Source organism: Protomyctophum bolini (genome assembly GCF_963924005.1).
Source record: "Protomyctophum bolini genome assembly, chromosome: 20".
NCBI lineage: Eukaryota > Metazoa > Chordata > Actinopteri > Myctophiformes > Myctophidae > Protomyctophum > Protomyctophum bolini.
In genome coordinates, this window is record NC_137881.1 from 7943315 (window position 1) to 7970814 (window position 27500).

The 27500-nt window shown below is 44.3% G+C and overlaps 2 protein-coding genes across 2 annotated transcripts in view; both read right to left on the bottom strand.

Annotated features, from left to right (window-relative positions):
* The window catches only part of LOC308335936 (dynein axonemal heavy chain 2-like), a gene marked incomplete at its 5' end in the record, with an annotated part of 13760 nt that extends 12930 nt beyond the window's left edge, over positions 1–830 (bottom strand). The window contains one exon of the mRNA XM_080793159.1: positions 762–830. Coding sequence (XP_080649285.1) covers positions 762–830 — 69 coding nt within the window. The remainder of the gene's footprint in view (positions 1–761) is intronic.
* Positions 831–4243: 3413 nt separating this feature from the next.
* dnah2 (dynein, axonemal, heavy chain 2) overlaps positions 4244–27500 on the bottom strand; it is a gene marked incomplete at both ends in the record, with an annotated part of 80538 nt that continues 57281 nt past the window's right edge. Inside the window, 10 exons of the mRNA XM_080793160.1 lie at positions 4244–4399; positions 5533–5767; positions 9190–9380; positions 12966–13166; positions 13856–14058; positions 17299–17941; positions 18114–18262; positions 18823–19009; positions 20767–20893; positions 24796–24995. Coding sequence (XP_080649286.1) covers positions 4244–4399; positions 5533–5767; positions 9190–9380; positions 12966–13166; positions 13856–14058; positions 17299–17941; positions 18114–18262; positions 18823–19009; positions 20767–20893; positions 24796–24995 — 2292 coding nt within the window. The remainder of the gene's footprint in view (positions 4400–5532; positions 5768–9189; positions 9381–12965; positions 13167–13855; positions 14059–17298; positions 17942–18113; positions 18263–18822; positions 19010–20766; positions 20894–24795; positions 24996–27500) is intronic.

The window sequence follows — 27500 nt, forward strand, 5'->3', positions numbered from 1 at the left end:
TGCGTTACGTGGATAGGACAGTGTGCAGTGGAGAATATGGGCAGTCATGATTACAACGTTAACCAGGTTGGATGCCATAGCTGTTAAGACGAGGTGAACTTACCTCGTAGAGGGTGACTAAGACGTAGGGCAGAGTTTTGTTTAATCATTAATTCATAAGCATGTTTGCAGCATTTTTAGCTAGCGACAGATCTCGACCACGTAAAAACCCGTTAAAAAAATAGCTTAGAACACGGCAAGACATTTATGATGTTCTCTGCTGGACTGGGGGATCATTTTATGGGAAAAGAAAAATGCCATTTTATTTTGTGTTGTAGTGTTTTCTGTAAGCCTAGCATCTCCCCACCCCCCCAGAGAGCACCTGTCTTATTCATATTGATCGGAGCATCAACTTCTTCATTCCAGCCTGCTACAGTCAGTGGCACGCACGCACGCCTTCAATTTACTTCAGCTCGACTACAAGATGTTACTTGAGAAAATACTGCAAAAGTATCGGCACGATGGCATCATAATATACACAAAGGACCAACAGTAAGTGCTCATCATGTAGAAAATACTATTTGACAGATATTTTCAAACGTTTCAAAAAATGTCAATGTCAAAATATTTTGAAAATAGCAGATAATGTCCATTTGCGAACAAAGTATGACACAGGGTTTAATTGGTCAATGTATGTTTTGTAGTAGCCTAATAATCAAATCTACAAAATGTGTGTGTGTGTGTGTGTGTGTGTGTGTGTGTGTGTGCGCATGTGTGTGTACCTTTGCCCACAGCGTGGGGACCCGGCCATCATAGATGCAGTTGAAGATCTCCTCTAAGTTGGGTGACATCACCACCAGACCTCTGATTCCCTGTTCCACTTCCAACAGGGATGATCTATGGTCACGCACGCACGCACGCACGCACACACACACACACACACACACACACACACACACACACACACACACACACACACACACACACACACACACACACACACACACACACACACACACACACACACACACACACACACACACACACACACACACACACACACACACACACACACACACACACACACACACACACACACACACACTTCAATTCATAAACATCACATGAAAATAAAAGGGGTGTAAAGGGGGCGATGAGGGAGAAATTATTATTTCCTATCCCAGGCTGTGGCCTATACTGGAAGGTGGATCATCAGGCCTGTTTTAACCCATTCTGACCTGAGATCAGATTCTGAATTTGTCTTCTACATCCTGACAGTTTTCTGAAAAAGCCATGTTTCTATGTCAGTGGTTCTTCGATTTTTCAAAAATAACAGACCTACAAGCTCGAGCTTGTAGATCATGTTTTAAGTAAGTGTTTTAAGTAAGTGAAGGAAGTGTGTATATCGAAGTGACAATGCATAACCTTGTGGGGCATAACAATCAAAATCTACAAAATAACAAAGGTTTTCCAATAATTTGCGGCGGAGGAAATGTGTATAATATTTGCCTCCGAGATGTAGGGGAGTAGAAGTAAATGCACTGAGTATTTGTATATAATAATAACAAAACCTCAAAACTGCACTTAATTACAGTACTTGAGTAAATGTAGGCCTACTTCGTTACTTTATAGTTCATACCCCGGTGAAAAATGATGCTCCAAAAAAATAAATCTTGCTTTTGAGTTTTCATTCTTCTTCTTCTTAGCACACCTCAGAAGGCTAGTGACAGGTGCGTAGGGCAATAAAGCATACTTAAAAAGGTTATCTTTGAAAAACAAATAAGGGGTCCTGCACACTGTCAGAAACTGTGGCTTTTATTGGGTCAAAGTTTCGGTCGATTAGGAGTCAGGACAGACAATACAGGTATTGTCTGTCCTGATGAAGGTCTAATAGACCGAAACCTTGACCCAATAAAAGAAACATTTTTGGCAAGTTTCTGACAGTGTGCAGGACCCCTTCTTTGCTTTTCAAAGATAACCTTTTTCATTCTACTTCTTCTGTCATTGGAGTTGTCAGTGTGCGCTCTCAGTGCATTTCTCAATCCATAGTTCAAATAGTGTGCTATGTATACTATAATTACTATTTGCTCAGATTCCAGAGATATACAGTTCATAGTAGTTCTTGCCGCGGCGCTATTTGAGGATCAGTGCTTCAGTGCCATTATTAGGGTATTTCTGAATGCAATCCACACAAACCCTGTCAGGTTTTGTTCCTCCAAACACATTGGATATGGAAAGACATTTTCACAAAGCTCAGATCTGATTATTTCAGACTGAGTGAGAATGCTGTTGGCACAATGTGTTTTTTTGTGGAGCAGACTGTGGAGCCAGCAGGTGGTCCATATCGATATTCAGTTCAGTTCAGTGTGTGTGTGTGTGTGTGTGTGTGTGTGTGTGTGTGGTGTGTGTGGCGTGCGTGCATGTGTGCGTGCCTCTCTGTTGACTCACTTGTTCACCTTGTTTGACTTTCTATACAAACATCTCACTCCTCCACAGTGTGCGACACAGATTCCACCAATGCACCAAGACACGCACGCACTATGCACTGATTGCACGCACACACACACACACACACACACACACACACACACACACACACACACACACACACACACATGTGCACGGCACGCATATACTGTACATGCACACACGTGCACAAATATGCTTACAGTACATACATTGTCACTGTGGGCTATAATAAATCTAAATATTGTAACTTTATGTAAATCAATGCCCTACCTGATCATATACTAACCACAGCGTCACACAAAAGCAACGAAAGTAGCAGATCCACAATGTTTCCAGCTTGTAGATCTGCTATTTCTGCCACGTTGTAATTTGAAAAGTAACAGTTTTGGACATACGAGGTAGACCAGACAGATAGAGACCACGTATGTACTTTGTGCAACCAACAAAACTCAAACAAGTAGTTCCTTTCCCCCCCCCCCCCCTTTTTTCACACCAGTAAAATGTTCTTATTTGGATCATGAGGCCCAATTAAACAGAATGTCAAGTCTCCAGGTTTTCTTCAAAAATATGTAGAAATGACACTTAATTATTTATGACACTGTGGCACATTCGGCACTAGTGGTTGTCAAATGTTTTATTTTCAAGGAGCCCTTTAATTCTGAGTGTACATATGGAGCCCTAATGAAAGGGTTCTCAACACGTGGGTCGACTCGCGACCCCTCGGGGGGTCCCGAAATTATTGTGATTAAAAAGATTATGATTTTTTTTTAAAGAAAGAAAAAACAACTGAATGGCTGGAAAATGGAAATTGAGAGTTTACATAGACAGTACACATAGTGCATGCATAAACTCTCCTTAATGATTATATCTGGTTTTAGTATAGGCATATGTATAATATATATATATTCTCAGTTATTAAGGTTATTGTAGCGGTCAATTTGTATTGGGGGTGGAGAGGGGGGTGGGGCGGGTGTCGCGAGACATGGCCAAAGGATTTCCGGGGGTCCCCAACCCAAAACGTTGAGAACCCCTGCCCTAATGGACCTGTAGGGTTCATTTGTCTCCATTTGAACACTGAGAGTTACAGACCTGCTATGGTCATCTGTTTATGTGTTTCTGGTAATATTAGTGACCGCTCATTTTATGTCTGTGGCAAATAAAATCCACCACAAGCACAGCATGGCGATGGCAAAGTGAGGTCCATGCAGGGACCCCCAGGGGTCCTGGGTTTAGGGTAAAAAGTAGGGCTGGGACTCAATAAAAAAGAAATCGAATTAATTTGAGGCATTGATCGTGGGCTAATTGACCTAGACAATGACACACTGGACTGGCTTGCTGCAACGGAGTTGAAGGTCTAAGGACATACGACAGAAGAAGAAGAGGCATTGTAATTAATTCATCGAAATTAATCGCATGTTAATCGCATATCAATATTTGACCTGAGAAGCATTTCTTTCAATTTAAACAGATTTTGGTATACAAGAAAATATATGAGTGAGTTTTTTTTAATAATATAAATGTCCAAGCAAAGCAGTCTGATTGGCGTGCACCCGTATGATCGGTACACCTGGAATTCGTCCAAGGTTTCCGTGTGCAAAAACTAAAGCACGATCAAAATGATCACAACAATCTCGTTATTGTGTCTGTAATTAATTCATCAAAATGATTCAGTTAAAGTCCCAGCCCTATAGTAAAACGTAATAACCAGAGTGTCCTTACTTGACGGTGGTCAGCAGAGTAATAACCAGAGTGTCCTTACCTGACGGTGGTCAGCAGAGTAATAACCAGAGTGTCCTTACCCGACGGTGGTCAGCAGAGCGTTGTAGGCCTGGATCTCCTGCAGCAGCAGTGTGTTGAGAGGAGACGTGTCGTCCTGGAGCATGGTCCTGGTGTGAGCATAGTCCATCAGCGCTGGGAGCTGAGCACGCAGCTCTGCACACAGCTCCAACACCTGGACACCAAGGAGAGAATAGATTTATAATGGTTAAATAGTTAATAATATAAATAGTTTTAATAACAGGAGCATGATCCTGGTGTATGAGCGTAGGATGAGCATGCTGCTCCAACACCTGGACACCAAGGATAGAATAGTTTTGGATTTTTCATTATAGTTTAGTTTTAGTTAATTTGATTTTTTTATTCTAATTCAGTTAGTTTTAGTTCGTTTTTAGAGCGGGTTTGCTAGTTTTAGTTGGGGTGGCGGTGGGAGCAAACAGTGCATAACAACAACCAGGAACCATAATGCAGAAGGAAGGCAGGAAGAATGCATGCAGTCTAGGTGAGCTTAATGGGTCAGCTGACTGCCACATCAGGGTATGACATTATGTGCGTCTTGCAAACACTGTATACCATATACACCCACATAGAAATGCAGCGTATTAACCCCTCGAGTATATGTATGTGCCCTTGAGCACAGCATGAAAGCCCCCAAGTATATCTGACTGAACTAACTCCGCAAGCTACGTATAATGTTTAGTTAGTTTTGTAAACACACAATACAGTTTCAGTTAGTTATCATTTTTCTAATGGCCTGTTGTGGCGCTGTCATTGGGCCCAAAAAAACCCCATAGCTCCATAGAGGTCCATGTATTTGGGCCCAACTTCACCTAGACTGTATTACCTTAATAAACATGGTCATGAATACTTTCTGCTTCCCGTCACTAGTTTAAAGTCCCATTTCTCATGTCATAATATTCTTTTTGGAAAATTATGGTCCCATTTATTAAAAAAATTACCATAAAGTCGGGTATGTTCTGAGGGACGTGGCTACCGTTACAGTCTATGATCGGGATCCACCCCCCGTTCGAGTCAAAATAAAAACCAACGAAGAAGAAGGGGGGAAGTCCCGCCTCGTTGTCTGGGCCAGCCAATGGCCAGCTGGGCCCAAACGGATCTAGAAAGATGGCGATTTACAATTCAAGGACTGACAGGCTTCATCTTACGTCCATATCAGACCCGTAGAACGCTTTGTCCATATATTATATTTTTTACAGTCTATGATCTAAATGGGTCAAAGTAATAGTCTTGGACGTGGGGTTTTTTTTTCCGATGTGTCCCGCCCGTGTCTCTCCCACCGTGCCCTACCTTGTCCTCTCGGCTGGCGCCGGAGGCGGCGGCAGCACCGCGGGAGTCCTGGGGCTGCAGGGAGAGCAGGGTGAGGAACAGGGCGCGGCTGGCGGCCACCTGGTTGGCCACGGCGGCGTTGGGGTGCAGGCCGAACACCTCGGGGTGCTCCGTGGGGGGCAGCGAGCCCACGTAGGCCCGGTAGTCAGCCGGGGGCCCGTCGCCGGGCAGGAAGTACGCCGGCAGGGAGGTCAGTCTGCAGGATAAGGTTAGACACAGGGAGGTCAGTCTGCAGGGGCAGGGCAAGGTTAGACACAGGGAGGTCAGTCTGCAGGATAAGGTTAGACACAGGGAGGTCAGTCTGCAGGGCAAGGTTAGACACAGGGAGGTCAGTCTGCAGGGCAAGGTTAGACACAGGGAGGTCAGTCTGCAGGGCAAGGTTAGACACAGGGAGGTCAGTCTGCAGGGCAGGGCAAGGTTAGACACAGGGAGGTCAGTCTGCAGGGCAAGGTTAGACACAGGGAGGTCAGTCTGCAGGGCAAGGTTAGACACAGGGAGGTCAGTCTGCAGGGGCAGGGCAAGGTTAGACACAGGGAGGTCAGTCTGCAGGGGCAGGGCAAGGTTAGACAACGTGTTCATTTTGTCATCACATTTTGATTTTAGTTTTAGTCTTGTGGCTGTATTTTGCGTGTCTTAAGTACCAGGTCTTATTCCCTGACTTGAGTAAACTAAAGTCCTGGAGGCGTGATCAATGCTCTTTGGCCACTCGGAATAGCCAAATGGCATTGATCACGCCTCCAGGTCTTTAGTTTACTCAAGTTAGGGAATAAGACCTGGTACTTAAGACACGCAAAATAAAGCCCATAGTCTCTTGAATAGTTTTCATTTAGTTTTAGTCACATTTTAGTCAGCTGGAATGTTTTAGTGTTAGTCTAGTTTTAGTCTACTAAATATAATTTTAGGCCACTAAGTCTACATGTGATTTAGTCGACTAAAATGTATTTTGGCGTGCCTTGATGCCGTCATAATGACTTTTTATTTTTATTTGCTGAAAATAGCCGATCTACGAGCTCACAACGAAAAAAGGCTGTAAAGACGACCCCGTGAACCGGCTCTGTGACCCGGAAGTAATCATCTGTAATTTCCGAGGCGGGCGCTAGTCTTTATTCTATCTGGCCTGACAGTGTGTCGCGTGTTCGAGTCCCGTTCATGGTGACCTTGGCTGCATCTCTCTCCCCCTCTTTCCTGTAAATCTGTACTTGAAACTATAGCAATAAAAAAGGCAGAAAAGCCAAAATAATAATAATAAAAAATAAAAAAAAGTATTCAATCAATCAATCAATCCAGATAATGACACAGTCCCTGTACCACCATAGACCTCTGAGAGTACATAGAAGTCAGGGTTAGAGTTATCAATTATCAATTAATAATATATATATTGAATTCAACTTGTACAAGTGATTTAAAGAAGTGAAGTAGCATTGATCAATGATCGATCAGTGCTTCTGTGTGCTTGCAGTTTTTTGTCTGTTTATTCCCCAGCTTGTAATAGCGTGAAGGTCCACATGGTGGCACTGTTGGTCTGTGGTGATTCCAGATCTCCAATTTAAGAGGTAATGGGAGAACCACAACCTGCCACCTCATAGCAGCCGCACTGCGCTTACACACACACACACACACACACACACACACACACAGTGACTCAACCCTTTTAATTCCAAGCATTATTAGCCCACGGACCCCCATTTGTGTTAATTGGTATAAATGGTGCATTTATAATTAGCGCCTTTATCCAAGGCGCTTTACATTCACCCATTCACACACCGATGGCAGCGGAAACCATCAGGAGTAATTAGGGTCAATTCAGTGTCTTGCTCAAGGACACTACGACACTAACTCTGGGGGAGGCCAGGTTTGAACTGGCAACCTTGCGGTTACCATCCAGCCACTCTACACCCCTGAGCCACTGCTGCCGCATTGGACTCTGAGAGAGGGTACACGTTGATCCAAATGGAACTGGTTAGTTCCATTTGTACCCTCTCAGAGTTCCAGATGGACCCAGACCACATGTTGAGAAACACTGTGACTGTCCTATACTTCTCCTCCCTCCTGGCTCCCCAAGTATAGACCCAGTTCACCACAGATCTGCTCTTTGGCTGGATCCATTTTCCAGGAGATGTTTTCAACACACACTCTTTGTATATGTGCCGTCAAACAGTCTTGTAATACCATGGCCAAAATACTGTAATGTGTGTGCCCGGCCGGACACATTAGGAGGCGACACGACTGGTTATAAAAGGGGACACAGGAAGTGTAAGTGAGATTTACTCTGTTATTGTGGGCAGCGTTGGAGCTCCCGGTTGGCGCGCAAGCCATGAATACAAATAAATACATTCTACTTTGGAAATGCATCACGCCTGAAGACTGTCTACTTGTTGTGTGAGTGAGCGGCACGTTACAATACCATTTAGGCGCTCTTTCACCAGTGCCAGGCAAAATGCACGAAAAAGGCAGTAATCGGCCATTTTCGACCACAACGATCCGGACCTTCTCTAGCATTAAAAACGCTAATATGCTAATCGGAGCCTCGCACAAATTATTTATTGAGCTAAAAACGCAGCTATAACGATCGCCACCATTACAGGAGTCTATGGGGCCGCCATCTTGGTGAGGTTAAAAAAAAAAAAAAAAAACGAGCCAAGCAACCGTTGCCTAGAGATGTGGAACCCTACTTTGTGGGATATATAAAATAGGTTATTTATACGATACTATAATGGCATGCAAGTGCTCGCTTTTATAGAATCTATGTGGCTCGAAATGTGTTCAGTTTGGAGATGTGATTGATGTGGGATCAATAGCAGATCTACAAGCTCATAGCGCGCCACCGAGTGGCGCGCTACGAGCTTGTAGGTCTGCTATTTTTGAAAAATCGAAGAACGACTGACATTTTTCAGAATCTGATCTCAGGTCAGAATGGGTTAATCAGACCAGTGTGTGTCCAGTGGAAACCTCGTATGAATCTGATCTCAGGTCAGAATGGGTTAAATTTGAACTTGTCCAAAACTCTCTCAACCGCAGATCAAATGCTTGGTTACGCAACGTCGTGCACCCAACAAAATCTGAGGCTGGAAAAAAAGCATTGCTTATTTCGGACCCTGGTCTTGGAATGACCTACAGACCAGACTCATACTGGCTGCTGTGATTCCCCTAGTGAGCTTTAAAAGGATTGCCATGGGCACACTTCCCATACATTGCTCCTGCTTTGACGTATAGCAAATGTCTGCTTGCTTTTTAGTCTACTACCAATTTCCGTTGCTTAGTTTTGATTTATTTTAGTCCTTATTGGTCGCGTTCCTGTTCTCCCTTTGAGCTTCTTCGGTAGTGGGGTACTGTATTTATGAGCATTGTATGTCTGTCCTGTTTTTTGTTACTGGCAGAGCTGTGTCACTTATTTTGCCTCTTGTCTTGGCCAGTTCACACTGTGTAAAAGAGACTTCAGTCTCAATGTGGTTTTTTACTGGTTAAATACTGGTTTAGGTTTAGGGGTATAAATGCAAAGAAAAAAATCGGCGTCCTAAAATAAGTAGTAATAATAAAAGTATAGTAAAACATGTTTGTGTGTGTGTGTGCGTGGGCGTGTGCGTGCGTGCGTGCGTGCGTGCGACTGCGGCCTCTCACTTGTAGTACGGCTGCGTGACGGCGGCCTCGCAGAAGCAGTCGTTGCTGTAGGCGGCGAGCAGCCGGCGGTCCCACTCGTCCGTCACGTGACCTCCGTAGGTGACCCCGGCGACCAGCGCCCGCAGTGCGTCCCAGGGCACGCCCCCCTCCTCGCTCTCGTCCAGACACAGCCTCAGCAGTCTCTCGCTCGCCTGTAGGAGGAATTAGTATTGTCCTTTAGTTCTCTCTAAAGTAATAGGTTGACAGCAATCTTCTTTTTTTGTCTTTTTTTGACAAAGAGATTTAGTGTAGAGGGTAAAAAACAGAGTGGTCCAAGGATAGATCCCTGGGAGAGTCCACTCAATGAAGAGGGTTTGTGTGGATAAGCTATGTTTGAGGACATTACGTTTGCAGCATGAGATGAGATCAGGGCTATTCAACTGGCGGCCCGCAGGCATATATTTGTTGTCCAAATGTTCAATTTCTTTTTGGCGGACGAGTGTATTATGGTGTGTGTGTGTGTGTGTTATTAAATGTAAGCTTACCATAATCCCAGTAATCGTTATTCCATCATATTCAAGGGCTTTTGGAGAGAAATGAGGCAGCTAGACGCCTGCAGTCACTTTCAGTATAGAGCTGTTTCTGTGACTGTGACCAGCTGATGGCCGTTGATGCTCGTTAATGCGTCAAGGGAGGCAATTATGTTGCTGCACTGTCAAATAAGGTCTACGTTTATTCTGACAATGCGCCCCCCTGAACAATTTAGTTGAATAGCCCTGCTATACAACATGGCAGTACATTTTCCTCCTCCTGGGGACCCTATATTTTCAAAACATTCATTTCCCGACTGACCCTATATAAGCTCATTTCACAGGCTATCGCGCAGGCTAATTTAACTACGTTCACCTTTCAGGGCAACCGCATCTACGAGCCAAACCGGTTTCTATTCACCCGACCGCGATGCTAAAATGATTCTGGCAGTCGGGCCACGGCCACATAAAATTACCAGGCAGTCACACAGACCAGACATGAACTGCTGTATAATTCAGAGTACCACTTGAACCCTAGCATCGCGTCCATATGCTGGGCATAATCAGAAAAGGCAAAACGTTTAGGGGGGAGAAAATAGCAAATCTACCAGCATCTACAGGGTCTAGATCGACAAGAATCACAACGTATTGGGTATTTTCAGGGTGGGGATAGGAGGGCTTTGTTAATCCCAGCTTCAGCTTCACCCAGCTGATGGCTGCTCAGATAGTGATGATGGTTCTCAGCAGTTCTGGCTGATAAGTCGGTTTTCGCGAAACTTGGCAACATTATGGTAGAGGGCCAAAACGGTGAGGACACAAAGCCCACGACCATTGGCCAAAGGGTGGCGCTATATAGCACTCAATTGCAAATGCAAACTTTGAACAAGCATAGCTCATGAACCGTTTGACCGTCGGCAATACAACTTCAACACGCAACACGTTCGGCATCCTCATGCCGAACAACTTTCGTGTTCTGACTTTTGACCTCTGACCTTTAAATCACATGCATAAATGGGACATTCTGCATAATCCGTACTTTCTACTTTTAGTACTTTATTTTAACGCCACTGCTTTTACTTTACTTTTACTCAAGTCAATTTAGAATTCCGGACTTTTACTTAACAAAGTCTTTCTATATATTGCAGTATTGATACTTTTACATAACAAAGTCTTTCTATATATTGCAGTATTGATACTTTTACATAACAAAGTCTTTCTATATATTGCAGTATTGATACTTTTACTTAAGTAAAACAATTTGAGTGCCACCACTGCCCCCCTCCCCCCCCCACCTTCAAGTAGCTGTACATGGCTGATTAGTGAGGTAAACAAGCGGTTAAAAGACACATTTAACCCATTCTGACCTGAGATCAGATTCATACGAGGTTTCCACTGGACAACACACTGGTCTGATTAACCCCATTCTGACCTGAGATCAGATTCTAAAAATGTCAGTCGTTCTTCGATTTTTTAAAAAATAGCAGACCTACAAGCTCGTAGCGCGCCACTCGGTGGCGCGCTATGAGCTTGTAGATCTGCTATTTTTCAATAGCTAAAGCATAACATGATGCTAGCACCAAAACGGGTTCCCGTTCAGAATGGGTTAAATACAGTCTTCTCCGACATTAAGTCCTTATATGTCAACTTGTCTGTCTCCATCAGCCCAGTCTGCTCTCAATGTGACAGGCCGTGAAATGGCCTTTCTTCTATACTGGAGTTTAGTCTGCATTACGTGACGTGGAATAGAATATTGACAACTGCCAGCGCCAGGCCCTATATGATGATTCATTCATCTCATCAACCCTGGCATCATCATCATCGCCATCGCCATCATCGTCATCAATAATAATAATATAGAAAAGTCACTCACTTCACACACATGTATTCTGTCTTGCTGCGGCTAACCTCCCTTCCTCTACCTTTCCAGGGCATATTATCTCCACCTCTCTAGATTTCCCTCTACCTGCTCGCTGCTCTCACTATAGGTCACTACATGTCATCTGCAAACATCACGGTCCATGGGGATCCCATCCTGTCTAACCTCATCTGTCAGCCTGTCCGTCATCGTGGCGAACAAGAAGGGGCCTCGGTGCTGATCCTTGATGCAGACCCATTTCCTCCTCCGTCACACCCATAGCACACCTCACCGTCACTGTCTTACAACCCCCATACAGGTCCTGGACCACTCTAACAGGGTGGCCTTAGGAATCTGGAGGCCCGTTTCATGACCAAATGAGGCCCCCATATATACCTATATCATGACGTAGTTATTCTGTTGATACAGGCGTATTGACACATAGTTTTGACTGTTCAATATCGCTCGCAGGCCATTACCCTCGACAATTACAACACATCTCCTCATCGTCCCTTCACAATAAAGTGTCACCCATTTACCTCCCAATGCTGCACATTTTACCCAGGTTATTAACAGGAAACAGGTGTAACTTCAACAACGTGGGAGAGAGCAAGGCAGCGAGTGAGTGAGAGAGAGAGAGAGAGAGAGAGAGAGAGAGAGAGAGAGAGAGAGAGGGCCAAGGGTGGTTTGGGCGGAGGCCTGTTTCAATTGAAACTGGTGAAACATAGCAAAGGCCTCCATATGCACTCTAAGATACTTCTCTGTCAGTCCAGACTTCCTCGTACAATGACACAGTTACTCTCTCGGAACCCTATTATAGGCTCTCTCTCCAGATCCACAAAGACACAATGCAGCTCCCTCTCTGGCCTTCTCTGAATTATTAAGTAGTGGAAATAGCCAATATACAAGCCGTGTGCTTGTATATTCTGTCTGGGTCCTGGCTGGGCAAACGTCTAATCTCTCTTTTGGGTCTCGACCTGAAGAAGTCTGAGAACCACTGGTCTATAGGAGTTGATTTTGTTGACTAAAACAATGCCGTCGACTAACACTTTTCACTGATAAAAAGCAAATATAAACAAAATCAAAACTGAGCTATACGAGGACTAAAACTGACAACTAAATATACTGACAATGTCGTCAACAAAAACTAAAATGTTAGGGAGAGACTAGTGGAGAAGAGATCCAGTAGAACTAAAAGACAAGTCATTTAATGTTTGGTTGCATGGCTGAAAATAGCAGATCTATTTTCAGCATGCAACCAAGTGTAAAAATCGATTTAGCCGACAAAAATAATAAGATATTTAGTCAACTATTAATACTAGACCAACATTAAAACCTTTCGGATGTCGAATAGCAAAATGTGACTAAAACGCGTATAGTCGTGTATAGAAACTCTCTGCGTGACCTCTGACCTCAAAGTCTGCGTCGCTGAAGTGGTAGTGCTGGTTCCATCCCAGCTGCAGGAAGGTCCTCCTCTCCAGCAGCACGCTGTGGAAGAAGCACAGCGCAAACAGCAGCTTCCTGTAGGGGGCGCCGCCGCTGCCGCCGGAGCAGCGGCGCGGCTCGGGCGTGGTCGACAGCTCGTACACGCGACTCACGTTGGCCTTCACCCCCTGGCAGGGAGGGAGAGAGAGAGAGAGAGAAAGAGAGAGAGAGAGAGAGAGAGAGGACATTGAAACATGAAGATATGATCATACGGTGTGACACTAAATAATTTGGTGTGACATTCCAAATTGTGAAAAAAAATCATACCTTTATTAACCCATTTGGGCCTGACCTCAACATTTTAAAGAATTGTTCTAAATCCTAAAAATAGCAGACCTACAAGCTATGAGATTGTAGATCTGCTATTTTTCAATAGCTAAATTATAACAATTTAGTACACAGTTACATCAACAAAACATAGATGCTCTCCAGACCACTCAAACACTACATCAAGACCAGAAGCAACTCACTGAAACACCTAACAAAATACTGATAATACTTTTTTTTAATAATAATCTACCTTAGCTATTGAAAAATAGAAGATCTACAAGCTCATATCGCGCCACCGAGTGGCGCACTACGAGCTTGTAGGTCTGCTATTTTTGAAAAATCGAAGAACGACTGACATAGAAACATAGCTTTTTCAGAAAACTGTCAGGATGTATAGAAGACATTTTTTTAATCTGATCTCAGGTCAAAATGGGTTAATGTTCATGGATTACATAGAAAATAGTATCAGGAAGAGTCACAAATATTTGTGTAATTTTAGAGAAAGTTTTGTCACAATCAATAAAAAATAAAATAAAAATAAATCTACCTGAGGTGGCTCGTTGGTGATCTTGATGGCGGTCTGCAGGATGGAGATGGGGAAGCGTGGGTGTGGAGCAGAGCTGAGCCACAGCCTGAAGTCTGGGTGGACCTCTGGGTGGACCTCCTGGTCCTGGAGACGCTCCACCAGCTGCTCCAGCTCTGACATCCACGACAGGCACAGGTGGCAGTTGGCCAGGAACACCCAGTGACCTGGAGGTCATGACGACACGTTTTCATTTGTGTTTTTTTTACCCATTTAGACCTGAGGAAGATTCTACAAATGCCTTCTAAATCCGGACGGTTTTCTGAAAAAAAGTGGTGCTTTTTCATGTCAAGGACGCCCAAAAAATATATGTAATTGGCCGCCGATCCCCATCTGAAAATATGTTGTTCCAGGGACCTCCCCCAGAAGCAAAGATTTGAGTTAAAAACGTGGACGGGTTTCTGAACCGCCCACAGCACAGCCCTCCTATACGAGACACAGACTGAGTTGAAAATAAAATGGTGCCATTTTATCATGATTATTAGTGAGGATAATGTAGGTTGAAAAGTGGTGAAGTGGTCCTTTAAGTAAAGAAAGTGAACCGTACTTGTTCCACCACTGCCTAATCGAATCCATTGCATCCGAAAGGCAATGCTGCACCGATCTATACGAGCGCTGATTCCATTAAGAACGCAGCTTTTGTTTATTAATGGATCCTGCAGCAGTTCCATCACAATTTAGTCAGACGCCGGCCTCCGTTCAGAGAGTAATCAGTCGTCAATCGATCCGGGGGGGGGGAGGGGGGGGGTGGAAGCTTTTATCACCGTAGAATTATCACTGTACAGCGAGTCCATCAAGCTGGCTGGGCTGGGTGTATTCCAACGTTTGGCTGGTTTGCAACAAGTGCGTCGTGTAGCAGAGACAGAGTGGCTTACAGTACGTTTTAACCCATTCTGATCGGGAACCCGTTTTGGTGTTAGCATTATGTTATGCTTTATCTATTTAAAAATAGCAGATCTACAAGCTCATAGCGCGCCACCGAGTGGCGCGCTACGAGCTTGTAGGTCTGCTATTTTTGAAAAGTCGAAGAACGACTGACATTTTTAGAATCTGATCTCAGGTCAGAATGGGTTCATCAGACCAGTGGGTGTCCAGTGGAAACCTCGTGTGAATCTGATCTTAGGTCAGAATGGGTTAACAGCGAGCGACATCCAGACGAATTGTCCAGAAGTGCATTATTTGTCTACGGGACCCGGCGACTATACCGGCAATAGCAGGCTGTTAAACGTTAAAACCTGAGCCACAGCTGGGATATTCCTTTCCTTTGGCTTATAGCTTTCCTCCAGGCAGGAGACCCGGGTACGATTCCCGGGTATTACGGCGTGCGTGAGGAAGGTGTGGTGTGTTGTTGTGTGTATGATAACGAAATAAAGGAGCCTTTCTCTCTGCAGAATCGCAGGAGGCCATTTGGAAGTCGGGGGGTTCGCAAAACGTTTCCATGCAAAGCCCCCCCAAATAGTCATAGCCTCTGGGCTCCCTTATTGCTTATTCCAAGTTCACAAGCTCATATCCATTAACACATTCTGACCTGAGATCAGATCCATACGAGGTTTCCACTGGACACACACTGGTCTGATTAATCCATTCTGACCTGAGATCAGATTCTAGAAAAATGTCAGTCGTTCTTCGATTTTTCAAAAATAGCAGACCTACAAGCTCGTATCGCGCCACTCGGTGGTAGATAGCTTGTAGATCTGCTATTTTTCAATAGCTAAAGCATAACATGACACCAAAATGGGTTCCCGTTCAGAATGGGTTAAAGGGCCACTTCACCCCTTTTGCAACCAGATCTTATTTTAATGATGTTTAGGGAGACCGAAAAACACTTTCCTGGGATTCAGTGGGTCATTTGTGTTTTTAGAGATTTTAGAATTTCAAAGTGTCTGTGATGTCATGGACACTGGCCTCACTGCTGGGTTAGCTACAATGCCCTAATGCTTTACTGTACTTTACTGGAAGTGACAGTGAGACCAGTGTCCATTGACACTTCAGGCATACTGTCATTTACAAAACCACATCTATTTACCTACAAGCTCACAACGCAGCGTGAAGCAACGCATTGTGAGCTTGTAGATCTGCTATTTTCACTCGTTTGGGTACCAGAGAAAAGCCTACATATTTTTTATATTTTTTCCTTATTGCGCGTGGAGCTAAAAGGTTTGGGAACCACTGCATTAGAGCCACAGTAGGCTGTACCGCTATTCTTATTGGCCTTTCATTGAGCGGTGACTCATTAATCACTTCATTAATCACTGCTTCTTTCACCTGAAGGATGACTAAGTGGGGTGCTAGAGCCTGGTTGCTAGGCGACCACACAGTGTTGTCAGTCTGTGATAATCAGCAGTGGTGGAACAAAAGTATACTCACATGTTTTACTTAAGTAAAAGTATCAATGCTGCAATCGGTTGGATAAAAAAAAAAGAAAAGACAAGATAGGACAGCGAACGGGAGGCAGACAGGCCAACCGACCGGGGCCCATCGATGTCCGGCAAATGCCGCAATCGGAATTTTGAAAAATGAAAAGCATCAGCGATAGAATAATCAATGAAAAAGAATAATAATAATAGATGAAAAAAGAGATTAAAAAAACATGGGCACTTCATGCAATTAGGAGGGCAGTATGAGTCACGGGAGAAGGGACGGGTGTTTTAGTTGAATCTAACATGGTGAAAATGGAGGTTGACGTTACAAAGAGTTTGTATAGGAAGGAAGGACGCGCGGCAGCTAAAATGTATATCAAATATCAAAATACTGAATCAAGCAACTGTCTGGAGTAGACGATGAAATGACCAAAAGTTATTTAATTTTTTTTTCTTTTTGAAAAATAACCTATTCCAGCTGCTCCTGCCCCTGGCCCATGGGCAGAGTGATTACCGTAATTTCCGGACTATAAGCCGCACCTTTTTTTTACCCATGATTTGAACCCTGCGGCTTATACAACGGTGCGTCTTATCTATAGATTTGTACAGCTAACGCAGAGCCATCTAAGGCTCTGAGCTAACGAAACGGCCACTAGGGGGCCACCTGCGGCTTATAGTCCGGTGCGGCTTGTATACGTACATATTTGGGATTTTCCCTAAATTTGGCTGGTGTGGCTTATATTCAGGTGCGCCTTATAGTCCGGAAATTACGGTACCTTTATTTGATTGATTGATTGATTGAATATTTTATTAGACAATAAGAAAGACGCAAACAACAGTACAGTCAGCTTAGTCAGGCATTTTGGTCCAAAGGGATTTCCGAAGAAAGACCTTGCGGTCTTGTTTCCATTCGGGTCCCATGCACTCACACACATAGTCATGAACAAGAATCTTAAACAGTAATTTGTCACCTTCTAGTAATTTCTCCACTCCTTCTAGGACCATGGGCTTGCCCCTGGCCCATGGGCACTGGGGCAGGGTGCTTACCTTTCTCCATTCCTTCTAGGACCATGGCCCTGGCACAGGGGGCCTGTCCCTGGCCCACATGGGCAGGGTGCTTATCTTTCTCCATTCCTTCTAGGACCATGGCCCATGGGCCAGGGGGCCTGCCCCTGGCCCATGGGCACTGGGCAGGGTGCTTACCTTTCTCCATTCCTTCTAGGACCATGGCCCTGGCACAGGGGGCCTGTCCCTGGCCCACATGGGCAGGGTGCTTACCTTTCTCCATTCCTTCTAGGACCATGGCCCTGGCACAGGGGGCCTGCCCCTGGCCCACATGGGCAGGGTGCTTACCTTTCTCCATTCCTTCTAGGACCATGGCCCTGGCACAGGGGGCCTGCCCCTGGCCCACATGGGCAGGGTGCTTACCTTTCTCCATTCCTTCTAGGACCATGGCCCTGGCACAGGGGGCCTGTCCCTGGCCCACATGGGCAGGGTGCTTACCTTTCTCCATTCCTTCTAGGACCATGGCCCTGGCACAGGGGGCCTGCCCCTGGCCCATGGGCAGGACGAAGAGACGCTGGCTGGCGCCGCACGCCTCCGCCAGCTCCGCCAGCGTGGCTGTCGGGTCTGCCCCGCCGCGGGACAACACAAACACCAGGGGGCTCCTGTTGCTGGACGCCTCCAACACCTGGTGGAGGGCACAGTATTCAGGTGAGTTTTAGTCGACCAAGACGTATTTTTGCGGGGCCTTGATGGCTGATTTTACACTTGGTGTGTGTGTGTGTGTGTGTGTGTGTGTGTGTGTGTGTGTGTGTGTGTGTGTGTGTGTGTGTGTGTGTGTGCAAGGAGGATCCACTCACGGCCTGCATGTGCAGCGCTGGCGGCTGCCTGTAGGAGGCGTCCAGGTTGTTGGCGATGAAGGAGGCGACACAGGAGGACACTCGGTCCGGACGCAGTGACCTCACCACCAGCATCCTCTGGAGCTCATCACAACGCTCCTCCCAATCCCCTGAGGGAGACAGAGAGAGAGAGAGACAGAGAGACAGAGACAGAGAGACAGAGAGAGAGAGAGAGAGAGAGAGATACAGAGAGGTTAGGGCAGTACTTCTCAAAAAAGAATTCTGCCAAGGACCCCAATTAAATCTAAAAAGAAATATAACGTTGCTGTCCGGAAGAAAACACCTACCGTAAGTCGGTTTAGATTTATTTCTTAATAAAATGCTATTGAATACCCTTTATGTCTGTGTGTTGGTTAAAATGTTTACCAATGACATTTACATTGCCTGTTATTTTTTTTCATTTTTATTTAACTGAATTACTTATCATTGTCTAATCTGAAATTGTCGTACAAAAATGCCTAATAAAAACAGTATTAAAAAAAAAATGTTTACCAATGGAAAGTATTAAAAAGTCCTTTGGCAAAAAGAAAAACATCCTAACTCCATTGGATCATCAAACTATTCTTTAGAAGTAAAGTACGTATTGGAAATTGGAAATACTCAAGTATAAAGTACAAACACCCCAAAATGTACTCAGTAACTTTCCACCAGCGGTTCTCTATATACTGACCGGGTAGACGGGTGGTCTCGGGCTCGGCGCTGCTGTACCACTGCCTCCAGGCGTCGGGGTGCATCTCCAAGGACGCCATGACGCCGTGGAAGTTGGCCAGCTTGTCCAGCTCCGTCACGTCGTCCCAGCGGCCGTCCGGCAGCCAGCCGGGGCACGGGTTGTCCATCTGCCCCGCCTTGTCCAGCACCTGGAATAGACCCCCCCCCCCCCTGCCTTAACTCTGAGAGTGTATGGAATCCATTTGGTTCCATTTGTAACACTCTCAGAGTTACAGACCTGTTATGGTCATTCAGGGCTAGCACTTTATATGCGTTTCTTTCTGGTAATTGTATTGTCCGAAAACTAGAGTTCTTAACAGGCCCAGAGTCAGAGTCAAGACCGAGTGTGTGGAGGGGGTCGAGTTCGAGTCGAGACTGACGGGAAGCGAGACAAGCGAGTCAAGAAAGAGACCAGATTTTTTTTCTTTTTTCTCAGGTACAGAAAACACTGCGAGAGCAGACAGGCACGTCAGCTGCACTCCGTTACATAACAAGATAGCTGTCTAAGCGCCAGACAGTTCTCATATAATGTTAATGTGAACGGGCTCCTCATAATATAGATATGAGATATAATGTATTCCATTGCATTGTAGTGACTCCAGTGGACTCTGTGGGGGAGAGTAGGGAGGGAGCTCGATAGCCGATACCCAAACACAATACCCGTTACAGTACCCGTTATCAATAAGCTTATTGAGTACCCGTTATCAATAAGCTTTGGGCTTATTAGCCTGTGATCGAGCATAGTGGCCCATGACGTCATGTTTAAACAATCAAGACAAGAGGAGATCAAAAAATAAATGTAATCATCCACGCTGGCAGAAACATCACATGCCGTTCTAAAAGTGTATTGATACCTGTCCGGGTAAACAAAACTACGCTTTTCACACTTCGCAACTCTTCGCAACTCGCAACTCTTCGCACTTTTAATTTTCGCACTTTTAATTTTCACACTTTTAATTTTCACACTTTTAATTTTCACACTTAATTTTCACACTTTCAATTTTCACACTTTTAATTTTCAATTTTCACACTTCGCAACTTTTCGCAACTCGCAACTTTTCGCAACTTTTCGCAACTCGCCAATTTTCGCAACTCGCAACTTTTCGCAACTCGCCAATCTTCGCACTTTGCCAATTTTCGCACTTTGCCAATTTTCGCACTTTGGCAAATTTTCACAATTTGCCAAATTATTTTGGCAAATATTTTGGCAAATTATTTTGGCAAATTATTTTGGCAAATATTTTGGCAAATTATTTTGGCAAAATAATTTGGCAAATTATTTTGGCAAATTATTTTGGCAAATTATTTTCATAATTTATTGTCTCCCATCTTTCCACAAAATAATAGAAAAAGCTGGATAGTGGGCTCGATAAGAACCCGGCTCGATAAGCCTGATCGATAAGGTGCTCGTTATCAATAAAATGTAAGGAGTTCCATCCCTAGGGAAGAGTCTCCAGTCCCTTGGTCCGAAACAGAGTCAAATTACGTGCGAGACCGAGACGAGACATAGAAAATTAAACTGTGAGTATATACTACAACCAGGCACGTGCACACATAGACATCGAAGGGGCCTTCAGCCCCTGCCCTTTTACCCGTCTGTAAAAAAACTGCCCTCTCCAGACCATGAATGCAGCATTTACTATAGTGCTATACCCGAAGGTGCTATCTCCCGAACTTGAACACAACATTTTGCCAATTTGTCCTTTGTAGAAATCCATGTCGTACGTCACATCTTCAGTAGCTAAAGAGTGCACGACCGGTCACACCCCGAAAATAATAGCTGATCTACAACACGTTGAGAGCTTGTAGATCAGCTATTCTTTGCCACAAATGTGTCCTTTTACGGAATTTCAGCCCCTGCCTCTATAATAATATTCTCTGCACGTCGCTGAACGTGTCCACTCACCAGGCCTCCTCGGAGGAAGAAGGCGTACTCGTCTGCGTTGATGCGGCCGGCCGCTTCCAGGATCTTCACGCACATGTGGAAGCTGAAGAGCAGCGTGTGGTCCTTCAGCAGCCCCCAACACGCACGGCTGCACGGGAACACACACACACACACACACACACACACACACACACACACACACACACACACACACACACACACACACACACACACTATTATCGTTGCTGTCATACAGAGACCTATTCTCTGTCGGCACTTTTAAAAGGGGGCTAAAAAGTGTAAGTACCACCGCAGAAAATATCTATCACTCCAAGTACCACCATAATAACTGATGTTAAAATACAGGAGCGTAGACCTGCCCCATGTACGCAATCTTATCTACTATTAACACAGGAGGGAAATGTCATTTATTCTTTGAATTGTTTTGTTTTTGTACCATTCATAAGGCAATTTTGCTGCTGCTCTGACCCACAACTGCATGATAATAGTTGTAATGGGATTAATCAGTTCTCAAATCTTCTGTTAATGGCTAGTTGTGCTGTCGTGCTCATTTCAGAAGAAAATGCAATTTATTCTTTGAGTTGTTTTGTTTTTGTTCCATTCCTAAGGCAATTATACTGCTCCAATACAATCAGTAGGCCTAAACAGAGATATCAGAGATCCAACGTGGATGTGAGGGAAGGTGTGTTTCTTTTCCAGTGGATCAAAATAAGGCGTCTTGCTAGAAGAGTCACAAAAGCGACAAGGTCCGATATTTAGGCAAGGAGATGGTTTCAGAAGAACACCACTTAAGGAAATAATAAGAAATGGACCTATAGGGCAACTGTAGTAATACCAACTGATAATATTTCTAATGTGATTAATCAGTTCTCAAATCTTCTATTAGTGGCTAGGTGTGCCGTCATGCTCATTTCAGCACGGCTGGAGAGCCTGTTTCAACCAATTGCTTGGTCAGAAGAACTACCTGTATTAATATAAATAAATATTTCATTCCACTTTTGTCTTTCTTCTCCTTTTTTGGGGTACCACCAGAGGGGGGGCTCAAGTACCACTAGTGGTACTAGTACCAGTGGTTGCCTTAGGCCACCACCGACACAAAATACTTACACTTAAGTCAAACATTTGAGTACTTTTTCCACCGCTGGTGCGTTCCTGCTGTAACCCTAAGGTATAACAGGGGGATTGTTCCTTTAACTGTGTTGGCGGGCTGAGGCTGGGACGAGGAGTATTATGGGATATCTTGTGTTTACTTTCTGTTCTGGTGTCTGTCCAGGGAAGCGGTCGCATGATTGAGGAAGAGAGATATGACTTTGTTGTTCACTACGGAGGTTGGATACAGAATTAGAACCCTGGCTGATCACGTTTGTCCTTTTTGAATTATTATTTTGTTTATTAAAACCCTCTTATTTCCAGCCTTAAATCACATCTTTTTGTGCCTTAGGCCAGCTTTACCCGACTTTTTTGAATGACAATAGAAAAATGTGAGATATGACCACAATGGCATGAAATGTCTCATTTTCAAGCTGCATGTCTGTACTTCACAATGAAAAAGGAATTATGACTCTAGCATGTTCCTTCGTTGACTTATAAGCATTTTAGTACAACTTGGTTTCACTGTTCACTGAAAACCAAGGTGTATTAAAATGCTTATTACTAAACAATGGAATATGCTAGAGTCATAATTATTTTTTCATTGTGAAGTAGAGACATGCAGCTTGAAAATGAGACATTTCATGCCATTGTGGTCATATCTCACATTTTTCGATTGCCATTCAAAAAGTCGCCAAAGCTGGCCAATGCTGGCCAATGCCCCATTTCTTAATTCGTCATTTTAATGCAAAAAGAAAGAACAGCGGTCTAATATATTATTATATATATAATCCGTCAGTTTCACTGTAACACCCAAAACTGCCACCAGATGGCGGGAACGCACCATTATGCTGAAAATGCCGTTAGAGTCAAATCTCTTGACATCACTTCCTGTTCAAGGGAGTAAACAAGAAGTGAAAGTTTGACATCTCAGAAGATACCCTGACTCTTCCGCATTGCTAAGCTAGCATTAGCTCTTTCTTATTTTACTCAAATTAAGCTCAAAAAAGGACGGCATAGAGACGGCGCGCGTGCACGATAGTGCACGATCGCGCGGATTTCGGCCGGTTTTTGGTAGATTACATAAAAAATAAAAAATAAAAGTCTAAACATCGATTATTTTGTTATAAAAAGACGTGGCCTTGACGTGGTATGTATACCACGTTAAGACCACGTCCTTGGCCTTGAGGGATTTGTATTAACACGTCCAAAAAGCACGTCCTTGGCCATCAAGAAGTTAAATCACCAGTGCTGCAACACGGACTCCTTTTCCTTGACAGCATAGCAAGAAAGCATAAGGATCATTCCGGAGAGTAGAGACACGGTGGTTACACTGCGTGGGAACGCACGCACGATGTGCTCCATAAATTGGATTGAAGGCCTCGTCACTCTCAGAGCCAATGTCCTCCGCATGGCACGACACCCACTAAAGGGACACTTTAATAATAATCCACCCCTTGATGTGTGTCCTATACAGCTGCCATGACACATCTTATATATATAATATAATACTCTATACCTGACCTTCCTCCGAGGGTTACATCTGCTCTCCAGCTCCAAGGCTGGGTGAGGGAGGGTATCGAGGCTAGGTGAGTGCTAATAGCCTACATGTACTGGCTACTGTGTCTCGGTACACACACTTCTGATGCATGCTTGTTAACCCATTCTGACCTGAGATCAGATTCATACGAGGTTTCCACTGGACACACACTGGTCTGATTAACCCATTCTGACCCGAGATCAGATTCTAAAAATGTCAGTCGTTCTTTCGATTTTTCAAAAATAGCAGACCTACAAGCTCGTAGCGCGCCACTCGGTGGCGCGCTATGAGCTTGTAGATCTGCTATTTTTCAATAGCTAAAGCATAACATGATGCCAACACCAAAATGGGTTCCCGTTCAGAATGGGTTAAATGTAGTGGTGGGAAAAAGGACTCGCATGTTTTACGCCAGTAAAACTATCAGTACGGCAATGTAGAAGGAGTGTGGAATGTGGAGTAGAATAAAAAGTATTGGAAATACTCACGTACAGTACAAATACCTCAGAATTGTACTTAGGTACAGTACAACCTTGGGTTGTGTAACTTGTGTTGCTATACCTGTAGCTATGGAATCATATGGCGCGTTGTGAGTTTGTACATCTAAATAAATTATAATATTAATAAAAAAAACGATGGCCACGAAATGTAACCTGACCCTCACACCATTGAATAAAACTATGATGAAAAATGTTCGTCCACTACCTTTTTTCACTGGCGAAAACCAAGTAAAAACTGAATAAAAACTAAGCTATGATGACTAAAACAAAGACTAAAATATACTGCCAATTTCGTCAACAAATAAAAACTAGCTGCCCTGGAGGGACTAGTGGAGAAGAGATCCAGTAGAACTAAAAGAACAGTAATTGTATGCTCAGTTGCGCTCAGGTGTTACGCTCTGAAAATACCGGATCTACAAACTCACAACGCGTTGCGAGCTTGTAGATCGGCTATTTTCAGCACGCAAACAAGTGCCTGGCAACCAGGCATTATGATATGATGCCATCAAGGCCCCGCCAAAATACATTTTAGCCGATTAAAAACGTATATTTAGTCGACTCAAACTAGACACATTTAGATGACTAAAACATGTTCAAAACCAAATAAAAATGTATATGAAAGACTATGACTATAACGGCACCGAAACTTGCCGAATGCCATGAAGCACAGCGAAGCCCAGAGTAAAAACCACACCCGTATGAACGGAGCAGTGTGTGCGTGTATGCGTGTGTTTGTGTTCAGCAGTGCCACTTTGGGTCACCCAGCGGTATTGCAGCTGTCCGTACTCAAGCAGACATACGTGGAAACATACATACATAGAGACATACATACATAGGGACATACATAGGGACACACATGGCTGTTCATTGGAGCGCTTAAAAAAAAAGGTGTTTTGTTTTTACGTGTAGACGGAGAAGGTGTGGTGATGGTTGAGCGAGACGAGCCTGTCGTCCAGCTTGTGGTGGCGAGGACACTGGCGGACGCTGAGGGCGAACAGCTGTGTGTAGGCGTCCAGGGAGTACTGGTACATGGGGCTGACCACGCCCAGGTCCATCAGCACCAGGAACAAGATGGCCGCCCGCCGCGCGCACGGACGGTACGCCTGGACACATACAAACGGTGGGGATGGGGAAAGTACTCAGATGTTTTACTCATAAGAAAGAGTATCAATACTGCGACGCAGAAATGCTCTGTTACAAGTAAAAATGTATGGAATTGTACAGATGTCAAAATGTATCTATCCATCCATCCTATGGTACTGACCTCTCTGGTATCTATCTATCTATCCATCCATCCTATGGTACTGACCTCTCTGGTATCTATCTATCCATCCATCCATCCTATGGTACTGACCTCTCTGGTATCTATCTATCCATCCATCCATCCTATGGTACTGACCTCTCTGGTATCTATCTATCCATCCATCCATCCTATGGTACTGACCTCTCTGGTATCTATCTATCCATCCATCCTATGGTACTGACCTCTCTGGTATCTATCTATCCATCCATCCATCCTATGGTACTGACCTCTCTGGTATCTATCTATCTATCTATCCATCCATCCTATGGTACTGACCTCTCTGGTATCTATCTATCTATCCATCCTATGGTACTGACCTCTCTGGTATCTATCTATCCATCCATCCTATGGTACTGACCTCTCTGGTATCTATCTATCCATCCATCCATCCTATGGTACTGACCTCTCTGGTATCTATCTATCTATCCATCCATCCTATGGTACTGACCTCTCTGGTATCTATCTATCCATCCATCCTATGGTACTGACCTCTCTGGTATCTATCTATCCATCCATCCTATGGTACTGACCTCTCTGGTATCTATCTATCTATCCATCCATCCTATGGTACTGACCTCTCTGGTATCTATCTATCCATCCATCCTATGGTACTGACCTCTCTGGTATCTATCTATCTATCTATCCATCCTATGGTACTGACCTCTCTGGTATCTATCTATCCATCCATCCTATGGTACTGACCTCTCTGGTATCTATCTATCTATCCATCCTATGGTACTGACCTCTCTGGTATCTATCTATCTATCCATCCATCCTATGGTACTGACCTCTCTGGTATCTATCTATCCATCCATCCTATGGTACTGACCTCTCTGGTATCTATCTATCCATCCATCCTATGGTACTGACCTCTCTGGTATCTATCTATCTATCTATCCATCCTATGGTACTGACCTCTCTGGTATCTATCTATCTATCCATCCATCCTATGGTACTGACCTCTCTGGTATCTATCTATCCATCCATCCTATGGTACTGACCTCTCTGGTATCTATCTATCTATCCATCCTATGGTACTGACCTCTCTGGTATCTATCTATCTATCCATCCATCCTATGGTACTGACCTCTCTGGTATCTATCTATCTATCCATCCTATGGTACTGACCTCTCTGGTATCTATCTATCTATCTATCCATCCTATGGTACTGACCTCTCTGGTATCTATCTATCCATCCATCCTATGGTACTGACCTCTCTGGTATCTATCTATCTATCTATCCATCCATCCTATGGTACTGACCTCTCTGGTATCTATCTATCCATCCATCCTATGGTACTGACCTCTCTGGTATCTATCTATCCATCCATCCTATGGTACTGACCTCTCTGGTATCTATCTATCCATCCATCCTATGGTACTGACCTCTCTGGTATCTATCTATCCATCCATCCTATGGTACTGACCTCTCTGGTATCTATCTATCTATCCATCCATCCTATGGTACTGACCTCTCTGGTATCTATCCATCCATCCATCCATCCTATGGTACTGACCTCTCTGGTATCTATCTATCTATCCATCCATCCTATGGTACTGACCTCTCTGGTATCTATCTATCCATCCATCCATCCTATGGTACTGACCTCTCTGGTATCTATCTATCTATCCATCCTATGGTACTGACCTCTCTGGTATCTATCTATCTATCCATCCATCCTATGGTACTGACCTCTCTGGTATCTATCTATCTATCCATCCATCCTATGGTACTGACCTCTCTGGTATCTATCTATCTATCCATCCTATGGTACTGACCTCTCTGGTATCTATCTATCTATCCATCCTATGGTACTGACCTCTCTGGTATCTATCTATCTATCCATCCTATGGTACTGACCTCTCTGGTATCTATCCATCCATCCTATGGTACTGACCTCTCTGGTATCTATCTATCCATCCATCCTATGGTACTGACCTCTCTGGTATCTATCTATCTATCCATCCATCCTATGGTACTGACCTCTCTGGTATCTATCTATCCATCCATCCTATGGTACTGACCTCTCTGGTATCTATCTATCCATCCATCCTATGGTACTGACCTCTCTGGTATCTATCCATCCATCCTATGGTACTGACCTCTCTGGTATCTATCCATCCATCCTATGGTACTGACCTCTCTGGTATCTATCTATCCATCCTATGGTACTGACCTCTCTGGTATCTATCTATCTATCCATCCATCCTATGGTACTGACCTCTCTGGTATCTATCCATCCATCCTATGGTACTGACCTCTCTGGTATCTATCTATCCATCCTATGGTACTGACCTCTCTGGT